The sequence below is a fragment of the Alexandromys fortis genome, unplaced genomic scaffold, assembly GCF_014885135.2.
Source record: "Alexandromys fortis isolate MF-2015 unplaced genomic scaffold, M_Fortis_MF-2015_v1.1 scaffold_67, whole genome shotgun sequence".
Lineage (NCBI taxonomy): Eukaryota > Metazoa > Chordata > Mammalia > Rodentia > Cricetidae > Alexandromys > Alexandromys fortis.
The window spans coordinates 2,053,386-2,074,530 of record NW_026067945.1 but is presented as its reverse complement, the minus strand read 5'-3'; the positions used below and the strand labels follow the sequence as shown (position 1 = coordinate 2,074,530).

Genomic DNA, 21,145 nt, shown 5'->3' with positions numbered 1-21,145 from the left:
AGGATGGTGGACATGAAGTGGGCGGGAGGGAGCTCCCTGTGGGCTGTTCTCCATTCCCACCCCACCCCCATACCCTGGGCACTCTGAGTCCAAGACCCAAGATGTTCTATGCTTCTCTGCACCAGCTCTTGCCAAGAGTGACAGATCAGTTCTTTCCATGGCCTTGTAGTTTTTCTAGCGTAATGAAGTCAAGGCTCCGGGCCAGTGGTTCTTGACCCTGCCTGTCTGCTGGATTCCCTGCGGGACTCTTAATGAGCACATGCTCGGGCTTCAGCTGGCCTCGGCGGCTAGATTGAAACAGGCTAGGGTGGGGCTCCCCTTGGGTTAAGAGCAAAGTACCACAGCAGACAGTAAGGTGCACCTCAGCATCTCTCAGCACCCTTAAGAGGAGGCTGACAAGGTACGCCTGGAGCCAATGTCCTGTCCTCCCTGATTCCTGCTTCCATTTAAGCTCTGGGAAAGTTCCATCAAACACCCTGTTTAAAATGGATTCTTCACCAGCTCGTTCGTCATCCTCGCTTCCGTCCAGGACCAAGCGGGTGGACATCAACTTTTCTTGGAACCTTTTGAAGCAGAAAAGAACCTGCGGGATCTCCGCCTGGTGCTGGTGTTAGTTATGTCTATGTGCTGTGACCAAAATGCGAAGTAACTGTCAGAGATGACTTAGAGGAGAGCTCACGGCTTTGGCTCTGGGTCCCACAGGGCTCATTTCACAGTTGTTGGGCCCCTTCTGTTGAGCCGAGCATCATGACGGTTGATGTGTGTGATGAGAACGGCTGTTCACTTCGTGGGGGACAGGAAGCAGGGAGTGACAGGAAGTGGCCAGGATAATACACTCCTGAGGACCTGCCTCCAGTAACCTACTTCCCCCGTCTAAGTCTCCCCTCCCTAGGTCTCTAGGATGTCCTAAGACTTCACCAGCAGGGCACCAAGTGTTCAAGACATAAGCCTAGCAGACATTTCTGATTCAAACCGTAAGAGCATCCCAACCATAGAACGCACGTAAAGTGGTTTTGCCCTGAGTGCGAACAATGTCCTCCTCATCTGCTGTGTTTGTGTTTCTGCCTCGCTGTGGCTGAGTCAAGGATCCGAGGTGGAGAAAGGCTTACGAGGTAGAAAGCAGAGAGGTTGTGTCCAAGCCCCGCACAGTGAGAGCTAAGTCTGATGGCAGAATTTTTCCATATAAAACCCTCTTCCAAATCAGGGAAATCCAGTTTGAGAACTGGAGCCTCCCGAGGGTGTAAGCAAACACACTCGGAGCTGGTGCTCCTAGAACGGGACCCTTAGGGCTAGAAGAAGTGCACGTCGGTGGGGCAGTTTGTGATGAGCATTGCAAGGCCGTGAGTTCAGTCCCAAGCACCAAAAGTAAATAAAAATCAGAGCAGGGTCCTGCCTGTTGGACTCAGAACTCTGAGATAATGAATCCCAGGCCCACTCAGAACAGACAGGGAGGGACTCTGACTCACGTCTCAAGGTTCTCAAAAATAACCCGAATTTTCTGCAGTCCCCTTGGCTTTGCTGTTTTGAGGATGACTCAGTCACTCTTGCTCCCAGCTGTTCTTCAGCGGATGGGTGCCCAGGCTCGAGGGGTGGAGAGCACCAAACCACCTTCACTCGAAAGCCGCTGCAGCTCTTGTGAGCACCGAGGCCCATCCCGCCCTGCCCTGTGCAGCTGACCTTCAGCTGGCTGAGAACAGCTGTCTGCTTTCATATTTATACAAAACCAGCTCAGCACGCTGTCTATGTCCTGGAGGCCAAATGCTGCCTCGTGGAAATGCCTGCTGGCTACAGCTAACTGCAGCCTTGGCTTCCAGGCCAGCCCTGAGCTCACGCAGTAATAGAGAAACTGCTTCCACGATCTTCCTGGCAGCCCGGTTCCTGTTGTTGGATTCTCACATCAGGGCGGGTTTCCCAGCCTTGTTGGTGGCCGTTAACCTTTGACCTACACAAGTTCAGGGATGCCTCCTCCCTTTGGCCCTTGCACAGAGAGGGTGGGAGCCATGATGTCAAAGTGGGGGCCCTCCTGCCACCAGATGTCTCCCAACTGTAGAGAGCCTAAGGGAACCAACACAACAGGCCATAATCTCCCTGGATGCCCACTCTGTTAGCAGCAAAGAGAAGCCCCCAGAAAATACCTTTGGGCCACTGGCCTCTTTTCCCTTGCCAGGATTGCTAATTTAGACTCACTGGAGTCTGGAACTTTTCCATGACCATGTCTTTTCCAGATACAGTCCAAATTGTAAATTTTCTTGTGGTCTGCTTACCCCGTGGGTCACTCAAATGCCTCCCCTTCTGTGTCTTGTTGCTCAAGTAGGTTGAGTCCGTGGAGTTCAACGTCTGGGACATTGGGGGTCCTGCCAGCATGGCCACTGTCAACCAGTGCTTCTTCACAGACAAGGCCCTGTATGTGGTGGTCTGGAACCTGGCACTGGGGGAGGAAGCCGTGGCCAACCTCCAGTTCTGGCTGCTCAACATCGAGGTGAGGAGCCCCCCATCTTGGCCTTCTAGTGCTCAGAACCCAGCACCCCAGGGTTCTGGTGTGGATTAGGAACAAGGAGGTGGTGCAAGGGAGAAACACTATTCTTACTGAAGGGCTCTCCCAGAGGGTCCCAAATCACAGCCTTGCTTGATTTTCACACCAAGAACTAAGAGGTCTCCTGGGCCTTAGGGCCCCGTGTTCTTGTTATTTTCTTATTTACCTGAAACCTAATAGCCCCATGCATGCAAGGCAGGCAGCACTGCCTCCCAGGGTAAAGGTGCCGCTGGCCTGGCACAGGCCTCTCCCTCAGGTGGTTAGAAGGAGCAGACATCCCTCTTCATGGGCTGAGCTGCATGGAGTGGGCCATAGGGCATCTCAGTTCATAACTGGCCCATAACTTTCAAGTCCACCGGAGGGCGGCTGAGTGTGGGCCACTAACGTCCAGGGTTGGCACATTTGCACACCGAGGAAACTGTTTCCTACTCTTTATCTGGGGGGAAAAGCACCGGTCTCAGCTGTGGGATTCTTTGTTACAGGCCAAGGCCCCAAATGCCGTTGTGCTAGTGGTTGGAACACACCTGGACCTAATCGAAGCCAAATTCCGAGTGGAGAGGATAGCGACGCTGAGGGCCTATGTGCTGGCCCTCTGCCGCTCACCATCAGGCTCCAGAGCCACGGGCTTCCCGGATATCACGTTCAAACACTTGCAGTGAGTGTCGCCTGTCTCTGGCTTGCTGCTGCCCCCGCCATGTGTGCTCTGTTCACCAAGACCCCAAGTCGCCTGGAATTTGTCCTGGGGGTGAGCCAGGCTCCTCTGAACAGGGGGTGGTACCCAGAGCAGGGCATTGTCCTCTAGATGAGTAGGGACGGAGCCTCGAGACACCAAACCTGCGCGTCCTTTCTGGGGTCTCCTCTCCTCAAGGCCAGTACCAAGAGCACACAGCTCCCATGGGACAAAGGGACATGACAGTATTTCCATATCACTGATGGAGGACAGACAGATAGCCCAGGCCTTGCACTAGACCCAAGTAGATCAGAGAGCAGCGGTTAAGTCTGAAAGTAGCTGCGGGAGTGTGAAGGGGGGCAGGCTTGGTGCAGCCAAGACTAGCCACTCTGGGGTGTCACTCAGTTTACCTCTTGTCCGTCGCCATCACATTGTCAAGCCTCAGGTACTCGTGTTTTAGGACTGTGAATCTGAGGCTTAGTTAAGGAAACGAGGCCCCCTGATCAGAGCAGAACGTGCATTGGTGTGGCTACTCTAGGATCCCCTCACTCCGGGAGGGACGGCGTGAGTACAGGTGTTGTTCAGGTCAGGATGGCCCGTCAATCTGCCTCAGAATGCAGCAGCCAGATTTGGGGGACTCCTGGTGTGCCCCAAGAAAGATTTGGAAGGGTTTTTAATACCAGGAGTTCTGGCTGGTTCAGTCACAGCCTCCTTCCCAGCTACCACCCTTGGGAGTCCCAGTACCTCACTCTTCCTCTGTGAACGCAGCATATTGGGAAGACAGACCCAGGTGACATATTGTAGGACCCCCACATAGGGCTATACACAGAGCAAATCCCCAAGAACCTTCCTGGTCTCTCTTTAATGACTCGTCGGCATTTGGGACAAACCTCCAGGGAAACAGGGATGCTAAGTGCCCCAAACAAAGAAGTGGTATGTTGATTAAGCCCCCAATGTCTTTGCACACACAGTGAGATCTCCTGCAAGAACCTGGAAGGGCAGGAGGGGCTGCGGCAACTGATTTTCCACGTCACGTGCAACATGAAGGACGTGGGCAGCACTATTGGCTGTCAGAAACTCGCCGGCAGGCTGGTACGTATCCCTCATTCAGTTAGACCAGAGGCTCCCATTTCCCACTACAGTCACTTGCTGTAAGGCATATATATGTCTGTATTTAAAGCCAGGAGTTCCAGGTGGAAGCAGGGCAGGGTCATTGGCCTATCACAATAGTCCTGGCATTACTAAGTCTGTTGTCACCATGCTCTGACTCCATTTTACTGTTCTCATCCCGTAAAAAAAAAACAAATTCTCTGGCCCTAGAACCAGACAGTAGGGTGGTGGGGAGTGTCCATATAGGCAGCACCCCTTGGACCTGAGGGCCTCAGCCTTGCCCTGCCTGCACCCAGATCCCCAGGAGCTACATCAGCCTACAGGAGGCCGTGCTGGCCGAGCAGCAACGCCGCAGTCTGGGAGATGAAGTTCAGTATCTGACGGACAGGCAGCTGGAGCAGCTGGTGGAGCAGACGCCCGGCAATGACATCAAAGACTACGAGGACCTGCAGTCCGGTAAGCCAGGAGTGGGTACCCAGGGCCATTGTTGTGGGGGACCTGAAGGCCAGGCAGAAGTCCAAAGCCCGTGATTGGGGTAGGGTGAGGCCCCTATGAGACTTCTGTATGTCACGGCCCCTCCTGTACCCTGCCTCAGCTCAGCAGGCCAGCACTCTGTGTTCACTGGCCTTCATGCTTCCTCCTTCCACTTCTCCTTGCTGCCACTCCCTCCCTCGCTGTCCTCCCCCTCCTTTCCTCGGACAGGGAGCAAGGCAGCTGCTCTGCAGAGGATGCGTACAGGGACAGCCTCAGTGTCACCATCCCCCAGGACATCAGTCCAGGGAAACAGCGCGGTTAAACAATTACAGCCATGGTGCTTAGCATCTGAAAGGTCACCACAAGTGGTGCCTCGGCAGATAGGAAACCATTGCTTGTGGAGAAGTAACGGGACCAGGTCACTGCTGCCTCTGCTCACATTGTCATCAATGAAGCCGTCAATAACTGTTGGTTGTTTCGGATACACCTCTGTTCTATACCGTTCCGGTTTCCTTTCCTTTGTTGTCTTGTTAAAATACCCTGACCCCAAGCAGCATAGGGGAGGAAGGGGTTTACTTGTCTTACAATTCCAGGTTATCGTCCATCGCTGAGAAGAGGTCAAAGCAGGAACTCTGGCAGCTAGTCACATCGCACGCACAGTCAAGGGGCGAGAGAAACAAACGGACCCCTGCTCCTTGGCTGCTCAGTTTCTTGCTAGCTTTCTTCATTCCATTACTATTTTAAGACTCCCTGTGTAGAGAATGGTGCCGCCCACAATGGGCTAGGTCAATTAATAATCGAGACAATCTCCCACAGACACGCCCGTAGGCCTAGGGATGATCTAGATCTTTCCTCAGCTGAGACTCTCCCAGGTGAGTCTCGGCTGTATCAAGGTAACAATCAGAACTAGCCAGCACATATACCTCGTTAATTATTTAACATGTATTATTGATCATGTATTATTGATGGGTTAGCTCATGCAGTGGCCGCTTGTTCATGCCTAGCGTTGCTAAGCTAAGGCCGTGTTTCTCTCTATACATCAGTCTTGTACTTAGACGCACTAGGCACTCCCTTAGCCCTGTGCTTGAGGGTCATTTTAGACAGCAAAATTGCTCCAGATGCACAAAATTTAAACGTGGCAACAGATAGATCATAGGATGGGCATTCACCGCATGAGAGAGCTCAGGTAGGAACACAGAGGACAACTCGCATTTTTCACAGTTCAGCATGTGTCTGCGCATAACTATAAAAGAACTTCACGCGTTGTTTGGGGACTTCAGAGGTAAATACCATCAAGTGGTGAAAGTCACAGGTACTTAATCTGATAACAAGGGTTACTTGTAGTTGCTTGACCCTCAATCAGCTCAGGACACTGGTAAGCAGCACAGTGTGTCACCAGGCTCCAGCTGCCCCACCCTGTCTGATGAGCCTGGAACGCCAGAAGTATTGGTTTCTTCCTGGGAACAGGGTCCTCACTGAGTCCCTTCTGGTCCCTGTGTGATTCTGACCCAGCTTCCTCCCTCCCTGCCTGCAGCCATCAGCTTCCTCATAGAAACAGGAGCCCTGCTGCACTTCCCAGACACGAGCCACGGCCTGAGGAACCTCTACTTCCTGGACCCCATCTGGCTGTCCGAATGCCTGCAGAGGATCTTCAACATCAAGGGATCACGGTCGGTGGCGAAGAATGGGGTGATCCGAGCAGAGGACCTCAGGATGCTGCTGGTGGGGACGGGCTTCACCCAGCAGACTGAGGAGCAATACTTCCAGTTCCTGGCCAAGTTTGAGATTGCCCTTCCTGTTGCCAATGACAGGTGAGGCCATAGCCCGGCATATGCTGAAGAAAGGAATGGGGTCCAAGGACACTGATGCCCAGGGCTACCACCACCAGGATAGCTACCTCCAGGGGATGGCCAGGTGCTTAGCCTGGGTCAGCAGGAGGATAGACACAGCAGGCGCCACGTTGACCACCCCATATCTATGCCAAGGCTACTGTTTCCAGGCAGTTGGAAGGAATCTACTTATTGAAAGGGGTTAGTTCTCCTTGGGGCAGTTCTCCTTGGGGCAGCCATTGGCTTGGTAATGCGATGAGTGAGGACATTCCGTGACGCGGACACACCTGTCAGTTATCTGGCCTCAGAATGTACTTGCAAGTCCACTAAGGTTGAGTGGTTGAACAGGCTCAGGCCTGGGCCTCCACAACGCTGCCTCCTGGAAGGCTGGAGTAACACTTGGAAGCATGCCCAAGACCTCTGCTTTCTTTCCTCTACTGCCTCATCTCGCTGGGCACATCATCGGCACCACCCCAAATTCGTCTCCTTGCCCCTAATGTCTGCTTCAGTCCACCCCTCCACTGTGGGACTCTACCACCTCCCGAGTGCTATCTTCTACTTCTCCTGGGGACATCTACAGTAGTCTCCCCTCATCCAGGGTTTCACTTTCTACAGATTCCCTCCCCAGTGTCTAGCTGCAGTGAGGAAATACAGAACAGAAATGCCATAAACAGTTCCTTCCTTTTAAATGCTACAACACTCCCCGCAGCATAGGGAAATCTCTCACCGTCCCACTCTGACCCACCTGGGCATGGCTCGTATGTCTTCTGCCCCTACTCTAAGTAGCCGCCTTGGGTATGAACTCAACTATCCTGACATGGCTCTGCTTAAGTTTAATCCCCCATTTTATTTACGAAAGGCCCAAAGATGCTGGAAATGTATGACAACTTGCTGTTTTAATTGTTCTATTGCTGTTCCATTATAGAGTGTCTCTCATTGCTTCAAGTAATAGTCTCTTTCTTGAAGTCCATTTTGTCTGATTTTAAAATAACCAAGTACCAGCTTTGGAAGTCTGTTAGGTTTTAGCTACAGCTGTCTGCTTCATTACAAATTGATCTGAGTATGTATATCACAATGAATACCTTATTGCCAATGAATCGTCTAACCTGATGCTCTCTGTCTTAAATAGGAAAACTTAGTTCATCTACACGAAGTGATTAGCTTCTGAGTTGGAGTTAAGTAGCTTGCCATTTGCTTCCTATTTGTACCGTTTAGTTTGTGCCCTTGTTCATTTTGTTCGCCTTCTGAGTTAATCGCATTTTGATCTCTTTATTCATTCCCTGTATTCTCAGTGTGGTCTTCAGTGGTTCCGCTAAGTATTAGAATATGCATCCTTAGTAGCGTGTTGATGCCTTCTTCCCATGGTCACCTGCGTTACTCCATGTCAACACTCACCCTCCTGAACATGAGAACTGCCAATGCCCCAAACCCTGAAATAGGACCCCTGAGAGGGCACCAAAACTCTGGTGGCTACCCAGGCTCCACTGATGTCCTTGGTTGGTTTCATCCACTTCCTGGCTTTGATAGCGGCAGTGAGTATCCCAAATCCATGAGCCCTTATGGTGAACCTGCCCTAGAACACATCATCACTCCGTGCTCCAACTCCAGAGCCTTACGGTGGTGCCATACAGTGGGGAGCTGGCTTGGTCCCTGGGCAGCCATTCTGGAGATTCTGTCGGTGTAAATCAGCCGTCCACAGAAACAGCCCTCCTTTACACTTGGCCATAACAGAGTTGAGGGGAGGAGTGCAAGACCTACTTGCTTCATTTGTATGGAGTCATGAGCAGAGTCCTAAAGATAAAAACCTCAAAAAACAGATTCAAGGTCTGCCTCATGGTCCCTTATTCCATACCATTGCCATTGGCCAATAAAAGCTCAAGGTTGGGCCACCTGTCAGTGATCTAACAATATTCTGGTTTTATCATTTATCAGTGGATTAGAGGAGTAAGGATATATTATATACTGGCATTCAGTAAGAGTATTGTGTGTGTGTGTGTGTGTGTGTGTGTGTGATTCTACCTATATGGTTGAACAATAAAAATCAGCCAGATTACTGCCAAGTCCAAGGAAGTTTCTGCACAGCAACGTGACAGACTGCCAGAGAATGAGCCCCAGCTACCTTTATTCTCCCCTGCAGAATAACAACAATATCATTACCTACTGCCATTACCCTTGCTGTCAGGAGTAAATAGATTATACTGCATAGAACAGTGTCTCTTACATGCAGGAGCTCCGGAGAGAGTAGGGATCAGCAGCACTGCCCTTACTGTTTGGCCATGTTACGTCCTGTGTCCCGTGTGTCTGGATCCGCACAAAGCTGTGAGTAGCAGAACATTTTCCGTCCTAGCACAGACCTCATTTCCCTTGTGCCTGAGGTGAGTCCCAGCTCCTTACACCCTAGGCATCCGTGGGTCAACAATGCAGCTATGGTCTTGGAATCCATACAGACACAGATGCTCCTTTGGGACCTGGGTCTTCCACCTGTAGCCCATGAACCCCCACCCCCACCCCTGCCAAGTCCTTCAGAAACTCGAGATTGATGAGCTTCCAAGACCTGTCTTTTCCAGCACTTTCCTTTCCTGCTGGCAGAAATGCCTTAGCTCTTACCATCTCTGGAAGGCCCCAGCCCACATGTGTGGCCATCTCAGTGGCACAACCTGCACTAGCCCGCATCCTCAGAGGGCACACTGCCCTGCCCAGGGTTCATGAACTCATCGACACCCATCAGACACAGGAATAATTAATTCACTTCTGCTGTCCAGTCTTAGCTACCCCTTAAGACAGCCTTTCTGCCCAGGGACTACTATTCCCTTCAAGAGTTGACCTCGCCGGGCGATAGTGGCGCACGCCTTTAATCCCAGCACTCGGGAGGCAGAGGCAGGCGGATCTCTGTGAGTTCGAGACCAGCCTGGTCTACAGAGCTAGTTCCAGGACAGGCTCCAAAGCCACAGAGAAACCCTGTCTCGAAAAAAAAAAAAGGAGTTGACCTCAATGGCCATGTATTTTTAACTCCTTTTGGTCCTGTTCATCCCCCTTCACTTTCTCTCAAACTCATTGTTTCTCTTTCTTTTATCATTATTGTTACGTGTGTGTGTAAATATATAAATAGAACCTGATGAGTCTATTAAGCCTTGCATGTATATGACTTCCAAGCATGTATATGACTTGTTACTGTAGCCAACCAAAAGACTCATCCTTAGGAAAGTGGAGATGGAAGCCTTTTCTCATCTTGCCCAGTCCCACTAGACCGGTTTCTCTCCACCCACTAGGTCCCCACTCGCTAGTTCCCACAGTCACTTATGAAATAACCACTCTGAGGCTTATTAAAATTAAGTTACAATTGTTTGTCCAATGGCTTAGTCTTCCTACTGGCTAGCTCTAACTATAAATTAACTCATTTCTATTCATTTATATTTCAGCCTGAGGCTCGTGGATTTGCCAGTAATGTTAGGCCCCCTTGCTCCTTGGTGTCTACATGGCCTCTCCTTGACTCTGCCTACTCTCTCTCTGTATCTTTGTCTGCACTTCCTGCCTAGTTCTACTCTGCTAAGCCTTTGGCCAAAACAGCTTTATTCATCAATCAATAAAAGCAACACATATACAGAAGGACCTCCCAGATCAGTAGAGACTAATTCTTGCTCTCCCAGTAGTCTCATTGGTTGTCTGAGGTTGGGACCCTGTGACATTGTCCACTTCCATTTTCTGGTGGTTTTTGGTGTTGTTGTTCAGGTCTTACTTGGGTAATCATATTTGTCAAGGTATCACGGGTGCAGCTTCCTTGTTATTTTTAGGAGACACAGTCTCACAGCGACTTCATGGTCCTTGGGCTCTGAGACTATTTCTTCCCCTTCTTCTCCAGGGTTCTCTGAGTCTTAGGTGCAGGACTGTGTTGCAAACGTATGCTTCTCCTCTGGGTAGCCTACAGTCAAGTGATCTCTGCATTCTGACCATTTAGTGGTATTCTGTAATAGTCTGTCAGCGGCAAAGGGGTGTGGGAGCTAGACTCATCTGTGTGTGTAGATTTAGAATTCAGCTAGAAGTGTTTCTGGTCTAGTAAAGTGGAGTAATAGGTCCATGACCTCACGAGCCCCAGGAAGTTAGCGGCATTTCCAGCACCAGCCATGATTCCCTTCTTGTTGATCAGGCCTTAAATAGACAGCCGTTGGCTACGGCCAAGATCTGACCCCACTATTGCACAGTCAGGGCTACCTTGCTGTGGTGAGGATTGTGGGTCATGGGATCAGAGCTGGATGACTGTCGATTGCTTCCTCCCTTGGCAGCTCGCTTAGCACCTTCTGGTACTGTGAAAGCTAGCCCTCAGGGAGAGAACCTCCAGGTTAGATCCTGTGTCGGAAGTGTGAGTTTGCAGCAATCGGAACTCACCTTAAACCTTTGGGAGGCAGCGAAGAGCAACGGCAATAGCCTATGTTGTTTTGAAAATCTCTTGGATTCCATTGACCAACAACTTGACAGAGGTTTCTCGTGTCTGGTGCTGGAGTTTTTGTCATGTGGTCTATGGCTCTTGTGGGGGCATGGTCGGCAGGACTGGGATTGCTGAAGGCAAAGCCTTTATTAAGAAATGATTCCAGGAGCTGTGCATATAGCTCAGCAGTTAAGAGCGCTGGCTGCTCTTCCAGAGGACCAGGATTCCATTCCCAGCACTTACATGGAGGCCCACAGCCATCTGTAATTACGGTCCCAAGGGTTCTGACGCCCTCTTCTGGACTCCATGGGTACTACACACACAGCACACAGAGACACATGTAGGCAAAACATCCGTATGTATAATAACAGTATCTTTTAAAGAGAAAAGAATCCAGCCTCTGCTTTGCCAGGATAGCCCATGCCTGCCCTGTGCCTGCCCCTTAACTCATAGTTCATAGCACATGGTATATCTCACTTTCCAGATGCATTTGTGGGGAGCGACTTTCTGGCTGTCCGCTCTTTTAAATGACAGTAGACAAAAGCACCTAGGTCACATAGTGACGCAAGAGTTTAACGATGACCATGTGCACTTGTGTTCTCATAAAACATCATTTGTTCTGCGCAAAACCGCCATGTTCTAACTTTTAAGGTCGTGTGTTGTTTTCATTAGCCAAGGACAATAAACAGCTTCGAAGACCAAGGAAACAGTCACCCTGACCCCGATATCTGCCTTGTCCTCAGAACCGTGCAGCTGTATTTGTTTTCCCTCCGCGAACCAAAGTCGGTGTTAAGTGATTTCACAACCACAACCCAGTTTTCTGAGAAGCAACTCCGATTTACTGAGCCTGGCATTTTTATGTCTTCCCATCTTCCCATCCACATCCCTCTAGGTTCTCCAACTCTATAGGGAGGATGCCTGGCAGCCTGAGATTTCCCAGCAGAGGTCTTCCCAGAGGGACCAGGGTCCTGCAGGGGACCGCAGGCCACAATTAATCATCTCTCCCCTTCTGTGTTTCAGCTACCTCTTACCACACCTCCTTCCGTCCAAACCTGGACTGGACACCCATAGCATGCGGCACCCAATGGCTAACACCATCCAGCGGGTGTTTAAGATGAGCTTCGTGCCTGTTGGCTTCTGGCAGAGATTCATAGCACGGATGCTGATCAGCTTGGCTGAGATGGACCTGCAGGTAGTTCCTGAGAGGATAAGGCATCGGGATGGATGGGCTTCTAAAAGCATACTCTTGGGGGGAAGACTACGACTTCTGTGCTGGTGGGACCTAACTGAAGGCTGCTCCCCTGCGGTGGAAGGACTGATACAGGGTTGAGAGGCAAGCATAGTGTGAAGCCATTGGCCTAGGCTGGGAATACCAAGTTTGTACCCATATGACTTAGCCTCTTCCCTCCTGGAGTTATGGTCCCAAATGGTAACCATTTCCCAGTCACTGTGGAGCTTGTGCTAACAGAAGCAGGCTCTCCCACCAAGCCAGCATACTTATGGTGCAGCAGCTATGAACTGGGCCAAGAATTAGCATTTTCCGTCACTCCCCAGGGCCCTGACTTCATGGACTGTACCCTTGACTTACCTAAGAGGAATCTCTGACTTCTCATCACCCAAATTTAGAATCTTGGTTGTAAGCGTCCATACCTAAGTATCATAGTAAGGACAACCTACAGGAGTTGCTTCTCTCTTTCCATCACATGGGCCCCAGGGCCTGAACTCAGTTGTCAGGCTTAGTGGCGAGCATCTGTGCTGAGCCATCTCACTGGCGAACCTAAAGGCTAGAGTTAGAGATGCATCCCAGGCCCAGCTTGCATCATCTAGACTGTGTAAAGGTTCCTGGTGATGCCACTCCGCAGCCAAGTGTGGAACCTCTGCTGGAAAATATCCACTTGTTTTGGTCACAGTGAAGAGCCAACCCATGGGTGATGTTCTGTGGGTCCAGCCAGAGTTATGAAGCGGCAGCCCAGCTGTCAGTCAGCACTAATTTCATGCAAGACAATAATACAGAAGTAATTTGCCTAGAGCGGTAGTTCTCAAAGCGGGGTTTCCAGACCAGCGAAATTGACCTCACCTGAGATCCGGTGAGAGCTACGCATTGTTAAGCCCCAACTCCAGATCTCAGAAACTTCAGGATGGAGTCCAGCTGCTTGTCATTGGCAAGACCCCCAGGGGATGGGGACACACTCTACAGTTTGTGAGTCCCTGGCATACACTCCCACTGTTGAACGGTTGCGTCTCTTTTGACATTGATCTCTGCCTGACTTTGCTTTTTGCCACCTTCTAATTAGAGCGCCCTTAGTGAATTACAACTTCTTGGCTCGGGGAAAGATGCTCTTTGATCTTCCCATTTTATGGGAAAAAAAATAAACACACGAGGCTGAAAATCAATTAAAAGTGTTGCAGCCTGTGTTGCGGATAGGGGAGTGATCTCATTATGAAGCCAAAATGATGCTCTGGCTAACAGAGTGGGTGCTGGCACTGCCTCTCCTAGGGTTCCATCTGCCTCTCTGCCCTCCGTTTGAACTGTGTCCTGCTGTGTTCTAAGTGGGAGGTCACTGCGCCCCCCCCCCACATTGTGGGAGGCTGAGCTCACAAGGAGGGGGGGCTGCTGGATGGGATCATGCCTGTCTGAGAAATCAATGCCGAAAGAAATCCTGTTAAAATTCAGATGGAGGACAGAGGGGAGAAGAGTTCAGCCTCAGCATCCATCAAAGACATGCAGATTCCCGCAGCAATAGCCTCTCTATTTGTAGATCTGCCAGAGCAACAAAGAGCCCAGCGAGATGCCTGGCCCTGGTGGGCAGTGGCTGCGGTGACAGTCTCTTGTTTTCCAAACCTCACTCTGCACCCAGAGCCTTAAAACTGTCAGACCCTAGATCGGGCACCCCACTACTGAAGCAGAGAAAATCTTCGTGTGATTTCCGTAGCCATAGTGCTATATTTTGGAGGGAGGGGAAGAGCCAACCTAATAGAAGTGGCTAGAGAAATCAGTACCCCAGCCTTAGGAAAATGAATTGTCAGTGAGTTTTAATGGCAAAGGCAGCCATGACATTTTCAAAGTATACCTTGTTTTTCAATGCTTGCGATTCATGCTAGAGCCCGGGGCATGGTGGGTAAGCACTCTATCACTGAGCTGTATCCCTCAGCCAAAGAGCATGCAGAATGAGGAACACACTCTGTACCACTGTTTTTACACATATGTTTAGTAAGAAAAACTCCTGGACTCATACCTACCCAAATCTTAAAGTTCTTCCTTTCTGGGTGATAAGTTGTTGGTTGTTTATTTTCCCTGTTTTGTTTTTCTGTCCTGTCCACATTACCAAATGAAATGTCCGCTTGTGGAGTTGGGGAGGGAAGTGTTCGGAGAAGAACAGCCCATTTGTAATCGCTTAGAAAATCTGTTCCCAGGGTACCCTGGATACCCTTCCAGATCATGCGGCCTTTGACTTGGCAGCGGGGATGAGCAGTGGGCGTGGGAGGCACGGGTGGGAAGCTGCAGCAATTTATCAAGATGGGGCCAGGCCAGCCTCCTCGAGTTCTGCACCAGGCCAGTGGGGAGCCCAGAATTCTTAAACAGGGTCTTTTCTCTCTGTCTTTCAGCTTTTTGAAAACAAGAAGAATACAAAAAGCAGGAACCGGAAAGTCACCATTTACAGCTTCACAGGAAACCAGAGAAATCGCTGCAGCACATTCAGGGTCAAAAGAAACCAGACCATCTACTGGCAAGAAGGGCTGCTGGTTACTTTTGATGGGGGCTACCTCAGGTGGGAACATCCGGGAGCCTGCGGGCAGGGTCAGCACAGTTCCCAAGCAGTGGCCCTGTGACAGCCCCGACCTACTGCTCTTCCGTGTGGAGTCAGAATTCTGCTCCTAGAACAGCTTTCTAGAAATAGAGACCCTCCCTCTGATTGCCTGAGGGCCCCATCTTCCTGTCCTCCTTCTGGGTAGGCTGAGGGGAGCCACAGCCCAGAATTTGAGCTCACTCCATTTGGGGGAGTAGGAACAAGGAAAAAGTTGAGTCATAAACAAATATATAAACAGAACAGTCACCCCCATATCGCGCTTGGCGCATGGACCCTCAGGGTCCCTGAGAGTTGTCCATCCTTGGAAGCAGGGAAATCACCTCCAGCTCCTCAATAGTTTGGCAATGGGCTCCTTTCCATTTCTGCGTTACAGCGTGGAGTCCTCAGACGTGAACTGGAAGAAGAAAAAAAGTGGAGGGATTAAAATCATCTGCCAATCAGAAGTGAGGGACTTCTCAGCAATGGCTTTTATCACAGACCATATCAACTCCCTGATCGATCAGTGGTTTCCCGGTAAGAGAACATTCTGGAGCCAAGCCTTTGACCACGCTTATAGATAGGCATTTTCAATCAGAATGAGGCTGCCTCTCTGAGAAAGCAAAGTTGCCACCGGTTTCAGCCCTTTTCCTGAGAGCCCTCGGCTCCATGGGAGTCCTGCTCTGGGCAGAGCAGAGAAGTGCTTTGGGAACAGTGTGACCCACAAAAAAAAAATGGAACAGAACTAGGTGTCCTAGCTGCCCACAGTATATAGGGGGAAAGTCTCTGGGTCCCACGCATGGCCCAGAGAACCACACATATGCCTTGTGTAAGTACATATACTTGACATCAGGAGGACCCAAAAGTGGAGGTCTGTCCCTAGTGTAGGGACAGTGAGGGAGGCCAGCGCTGTGGTTCCCTCTCCTCCCTCCCTGTGTGCCCCTCCCTACTCATGCTGGTGGTGATCAAACCACCCACACAGCCCTTCTCAGACTCTTTGAATCCATTTCCCCATCGACAGTTTGACCAAAGAAAATACTGTTTGAAGTGAACCCCCTTGGGGTCCTCTGTTTGTTTTGCTACTGAGGCGGACAGAGAGCAGACAGCAGGAAGGCAGCTGTGGGGAGGGCCGGCTGAGGGAGCGCTTCTCCCCCTTGCAGCCTCTGGAGTATCTTTTAGACTCACTAGCCCCTGCATTTAACCTAGCCAGAGGTCAAACGGTAGAGGGTGGACTCAGGACACCCTGTCTGTCACACAAGCCTGTATGAACTAGTCGACCCACCTGCCCCAGAGCCTTATATCCCAGAACCTCTGGACAGTGCTCAGGGATGTGGCAGAATGCCCCTGGATACATATCCCAGACATGGAACCTGGCTTCTTAGCATGTTGCTGCAAAGAGTGACCAACATGGAAAACGGCTTAGGTAGAGGTCCTCAGAGGAAATCAACCCGTGTAAGGCAAGGTGCCTGGAGGACTCTTGGCCAGCCAAGGGGGCCCCCCCAAGACCTGTGTCAAGTCTCTGGCCACTTTGTAGCTCCCTACCAGCCCGTGCCCCGCCTCAGCAGGTGCTGGGGATTTGGCAGGTGAACCAAGTAGACAGTAATCTGAGACAGAAGAAACTTGGCCAAGCGTTTGAGACAAGATGTCCTAGAGCCAGCACTGTGAGCCAGTGGCCAAGAGTCTCTCACTGTGGATTCCTGTGAATGCCAGATAAGCCCAGAACATCTAGGAATCCACACTGTCTTATACAAAGGAGGTCCCTGCCCTGCCCCAGGGTACTTCTGTGGGTGTTTCTTACCACCTCCTAATGAGAGAACACAGAAACAATATACTTCTGATAGATGAGCCCGCGCTAAACATCCCATGATCATCTATACTCAAAATCCCCTGCATTTAACTTGCCCAGAGCGCTCCAACAGGTCTTCTGTCTCTAGCTTGTACTAACTATGGTCAGGGTAATGGAGTGTGGCTCAGACTCAGCCCCAGCCATGCAGGTAAAGTCCCTACCACTCTCGTCTCGCCCGCCTCTACCAGCCTTCCAAGGGCTGCGGGATACTTTGACTCTGGGTCTAGACCCTGGAATAGCTCCTCCATTGCAAATACTTTAGCATCAACAGTTTTACTGCACAAAGTCACCAAGTGGTGAGTGCAGTTGGTACCTGCTGTGACCCCAACATTTGGAGAGCTGAGATCAGAGAATCATGAGTTTGAGGTCAGCTTTGGCTATATAACCAAACCCTGCCTTGAAATCAAAACCAAAGCAATAAGGCACCCCAGAGTGGTACCACATTTCTGGCTCCCTGGGGCCCAAGCAGGAGTAGACAGGCCTCTGATGTAAAGCCAACCAGGCCCAGGGTTGTAGGGTACCTCTCAGAGCACCCACACACATCCAGTTCACAGGAACTGTCTCCTCTCTGTCCCCATTTAGCCCTGACAGCCACAGAAAGTGATGGGACACCGCTTATGGAGCAGTACGTACCCTGCCCGGTCTGCGAGACATCTTGGTCCCAGCATGCGGATCCGAGTGAGAAGTCAGAGGGCGTGCAGTACTTTGATATGGAAGACTGCGTGCTAACAGCCATTGAGCGGGACTTCATCTCCTGCCCCAGACACCCCGAGGTCCCTGTGCCACTGCAGGAGCTTGTCCCAGAGCTGTTCATGACTGACTTCCCAGCCAGGTATGCTGCACAGTCCCTCCCAGGACAAGAGCGCAGGCCGTGCAGGCCGTGTGCCTCTTCTACCCGTCACTGCATGGTGCCCTAACCATGGGGGGTGGGGAGGGCAGTAACTATTCCAGCCATCCTTCCTGCCGGTCTCAGGTAACTTAGATCCACATCTTAGCTTGCTGAAAGAAATGACTTTCCTTCTGGATCCTCAGCAGGCCCTGCTGCACTTTGCACCCAAAACCGCAGGGGCACCTGCTCTTTGTGCCCCTCTGTGAACTAGCATCCTTACTGCGGAGCTGGCCCTCCTCAGATTCACTTTGTTGTCCACTGGAGGGCCGAAGATTGGCAGAGCTGCTCATTGACCCTTGTGGAAAGGACCCATTCCCACACCTGCAGCCTCGTCTTTCTTTTCTGGGCAAATGCTGGTGCCCAGCTACAGGCACACCCTAGCTCAGTTCTTCCAGCTCCTTCTACCTCCATCCTCCCAAGAGGATAACTGGGGAGGGAAATATTGTGGAAAGGAACCTGGCTGGTCCCTTCCAAAAGGAAATGGCTACAAAATGTATAAAACAGGCCATCCTTAGTAGATGGAAACCCACTTCTGTGATATGAACTCCCAGGGATAGTCCTTCAGTCATTTTAGATTTCAGCCATTTTTAATCGTTTTGGAGTTGTGGTCTACTATCGCGACCGGTGGCATGCCATTTCCGGTTTCTTTAACCTCTTCAACGACTTCTCCTCCTTCTTCTGGAGATCTATTTTTTCATGTTTCTGCACTGTTCCCAATGCCGATAGGACATTCCCTGAATGCACGCCATTGCTGCTCCACACCCCACTTCCGGGGATCTATTGAATTTAAGATGGGCCTGGGAGGTGACTCAGTGGTAATGCATGAAACGCTATGCTCAATACCCAGCAGTAACAAGATAATTAACCAACGCCTCAGCCACACTCTTTGCAGCATCCCCAGCAGCCTTGTGGTGGACATAGCAGGTACCACTCTGCTGCAGATGGCTTTTCTTCATTCCCGGGTTCTTCATGGGCATGCAAATGTGTATAAGCATGGACCACATGATTTGGAAGGTGCTAGGTTAGGCACCCCTAACGTTTTAGACATTCGTGTATCTGCCAAACCTTGCATCATTTCTACCTCAGCACAGACACAAATTAGTGGACTGCAGAATTCCCTCTGTGACGTCAAGAAGCAAGGCAGGATGGTCCTTGCTGCTTTGGATATCATCTTCGGCACAGTAGGATTCTGAAGTGAAGTAACCTGTTAGGAAGTGGAAGATCACAACAGCCTGAGAAGGAATCTTTCCAGAGAGAGGCTCGGGATATCTGCTGGGGTCCCAACCAGCCCTAACAGGGGAGTTTGACAGGCAAAGTTCTGCCCTGTGACTGCTACAGAACTCTGCACTTTCCGGGCTTGCATAAGCCCTAGAAAGCCCTAGCAAGACCCCCCCAGCATTCTCCAGGTTCCCACATCTTAGGTAGCCCCCATGTACCTCTACTTCCCAAGCAAGGGTTTTATCAGAACACTTGAAAATCATCCTCAGACCATGTGGTCAATGCTGCAGTGGGTACAGGTGACGTGATTGGTCTGAGCTAAGTCTGGGTAGCTACAAAGCCTCTGCCTTAAAGGTGCAGAGAGAAAACACATCTTCAGGACCAGGAGGGCTCACAGGCACCCTTGGCCTAGATGGCAGGCACCTGGTTGGTCCCTGATGAGGACCTGCATAGATCTCAGTGGAGTGGTCTGCCTTTCTCCTCCCTGTCCAGCCTTCTCTCTCTTCTTTGCTTCGTGTTTTGTCTCTAATGCCATGGTTTCTGAAGAAAGAGAGGAGTCTCAGGAAGTAAGAGGCTAAGAGGTCCTGGTGCAGGCTCAGAGTCAGTGAAGGGGTGAAGAAGGATGCCCCTCCTAAAGCGCCAAGCCCTGCATGCTGGCCCCAGAACCGCCAGAGTCAAAGTCTGCACCTGTGGAGCCACAAATCTCCTCCTGTCCCATTCTCTCTCTGAACTTTCTGGGAGGCTCCAGCTCTGGTCCCTGCTCCTCAGCTTATTCTTCCAGAGCCATCAGGCCCAGACGTTTCCACAGAAGGCTGAAGGGGGGGTGGGGGTGGGGTCAAGGAACAACAGCCATTTTTTCTAGACCCCAACAGAAATCTTTATTTTCACAAGACTCAAGAGTACACAGACCAGCACAGTGGCTAAAACTCCCCATGAAGCCCTAGCCCCCAGCTGTGGGGACATTAGCCTTGCATGGCAGAGGATGATCTTGCATAATAACAAGATGGGGGAAAACTAAGCTGACAGTAAATAGTGCAATGTATTTAAGGATGGCAGCTTTCAAAGCACAAAACGTCAGAGTAAAATGTCGAGAGGGATCCTTAGTCTATGCCCGCTATAATCAGAGAACTCCCCTAAGCCAGGCTTCTCAGCATCTCCCCGGGGGTCTCTGGGATGTGTCTGCCACACAGGGAAGGAGACTGAGGTTTGACAAGATTGTATAGCTGCCCAGGCTGACTGCCTGCCGTGTGCTAGATCCAGGGCCGGTACACAAGTGACTTTGAACTGTTCTCCCGGATGGGAGAGCATCAGCTGAGTCCAGGCCACACCCTGCCCGAGGCTGGAGGCTAACCCCCGAGCTGTGTGTACCACAGGCTCTTCCTGGAGAACAGCAAGCTGGAGCACACGGAGGGCGAAAGCAGCATCCTGGGCCAAGGAGGCAGTGGCACCGTCATCTACGGGGCCAGGTACCAGGGCCAGCCTGTGGCTGTGAAGAGATTCCACATCAAGAAGTTCAAGAATTCTCCAAATGCCCCAGCAGGTAAGGGCGTGGTGGCCAGCACATTTTTCTTCAGATATGTGACCTATCTTGTGTCCAAACTCCAGGCCACCTTAGGGATGACAGAAGCCACGCATGCACCTGGGACAGGGGGTGAGGAGGACTGGGGGGCTGGTATAGCTGGCGCAGTTCTGTTCTGTGCCTGGTCTGGCAAGTTGGGAAGTACAGGCTAGAGAGCCAAGCTAAGCAAGGCCTGGTTATTACTACCTACCTAGACAAACTGTGTGTTAGCAAAGACCACTCCTGCTGTTCCCATCTGCTTTGTGCCTACCGAAAGCCAGGCACATGTGGAAAGGGCAGGCTGGTATCAGGCAGAGTCCTCATCTGCAGGGCTCCTCCAGCCATCTCCCGTGCAAACAGAAAAGTGTACAATGAAAAGTGGTTGATTTGCTGTTGTTGTTGTTTGTTTGTTTGCTTGCTTGCTTTTTGTGGCTTTTTTTTTTTTAACTCTTTGGGGGCCCACCATCCAATACACAAATAAATCCATGAAGACTTATTCTTACTTATAAATGCCCAGCCTTAGCTTGGCTTGTTTCTAGCCAGCTTTTCTAACTTAAGTTATCCCATTTCTCTTTAACTACGTTTTGCCTCTGGGCCTTTTACCTTTCTTTATTCTATATATCTTTCTTTCCTTCTTACACCATGGCTGGGTGTGTGGCTACGTAGCTGGTCCCTGGCATCTTTCTCTCCTCCTTTTCTCATCCTCCCTCTTCTCTCTTCTCTTCCTATTTATTCTCTCTGCTTGGTAGCCCCCCACCTATTTCTCCGTCTTGCCTTGCTATTGGCCATTCAGCTCTTTATTAGACCATC

General features: G+C 50.8%; 1 protein-coding gene across 1 annotated transcript in view; it reads left to right on the top strand.

The window, feature by feature from the left end:
- Lrrk1 (leucine rich repeat kinase 1) overlaps positions 1 to 21,145 on the top strand; it is a 131,242-nt gene that overhangs the window by 91,009 nt on the left and 19,088 nt on the right. The window contains exons 16-25 of the mRNA XM_050149149.1: positions 2,315 to 2,479; positions 3,016 to 3,188; positions 4,175 to 4,295; positions 4,610 to 4,769; positions 6,322 to 6,598; positions 12,060 to 12,231; positions 14,646 to 14,809; positions 15,222 to 15,361; positions 17,253 to 17,502; positions 20,151 to 20,317. Of these exons, the coding sequence (XP_050005106.1) occupies positions 2,315 to 2,479; positions 3,016 to 3,188; positions 4,175 to 4,295; positions 4,610 to 4,769; positions 6,322 to 6,598; positions 12,060 to 12,231; positions 14,646 to 14,809; positions 15,222 to 15,361; positions 17,253 to 17,502; positions 20,151 to 20,317 (1,789 nt within the window). The remainder of the gene's footprint in view (positions 1 to 2,314; positions 2,480 to 3,015; positions 3,189 to 4,174; positions 4,296 to 4,609; positions 4,770 to 6,321; positions 6,599 to 12,059; positions 12,232 to 14,645; positions 14,810 to 15,221; positions 15,362 to 17,252; positions 17,503 to 20,150; positions 20,318 to 21,145) is intronic.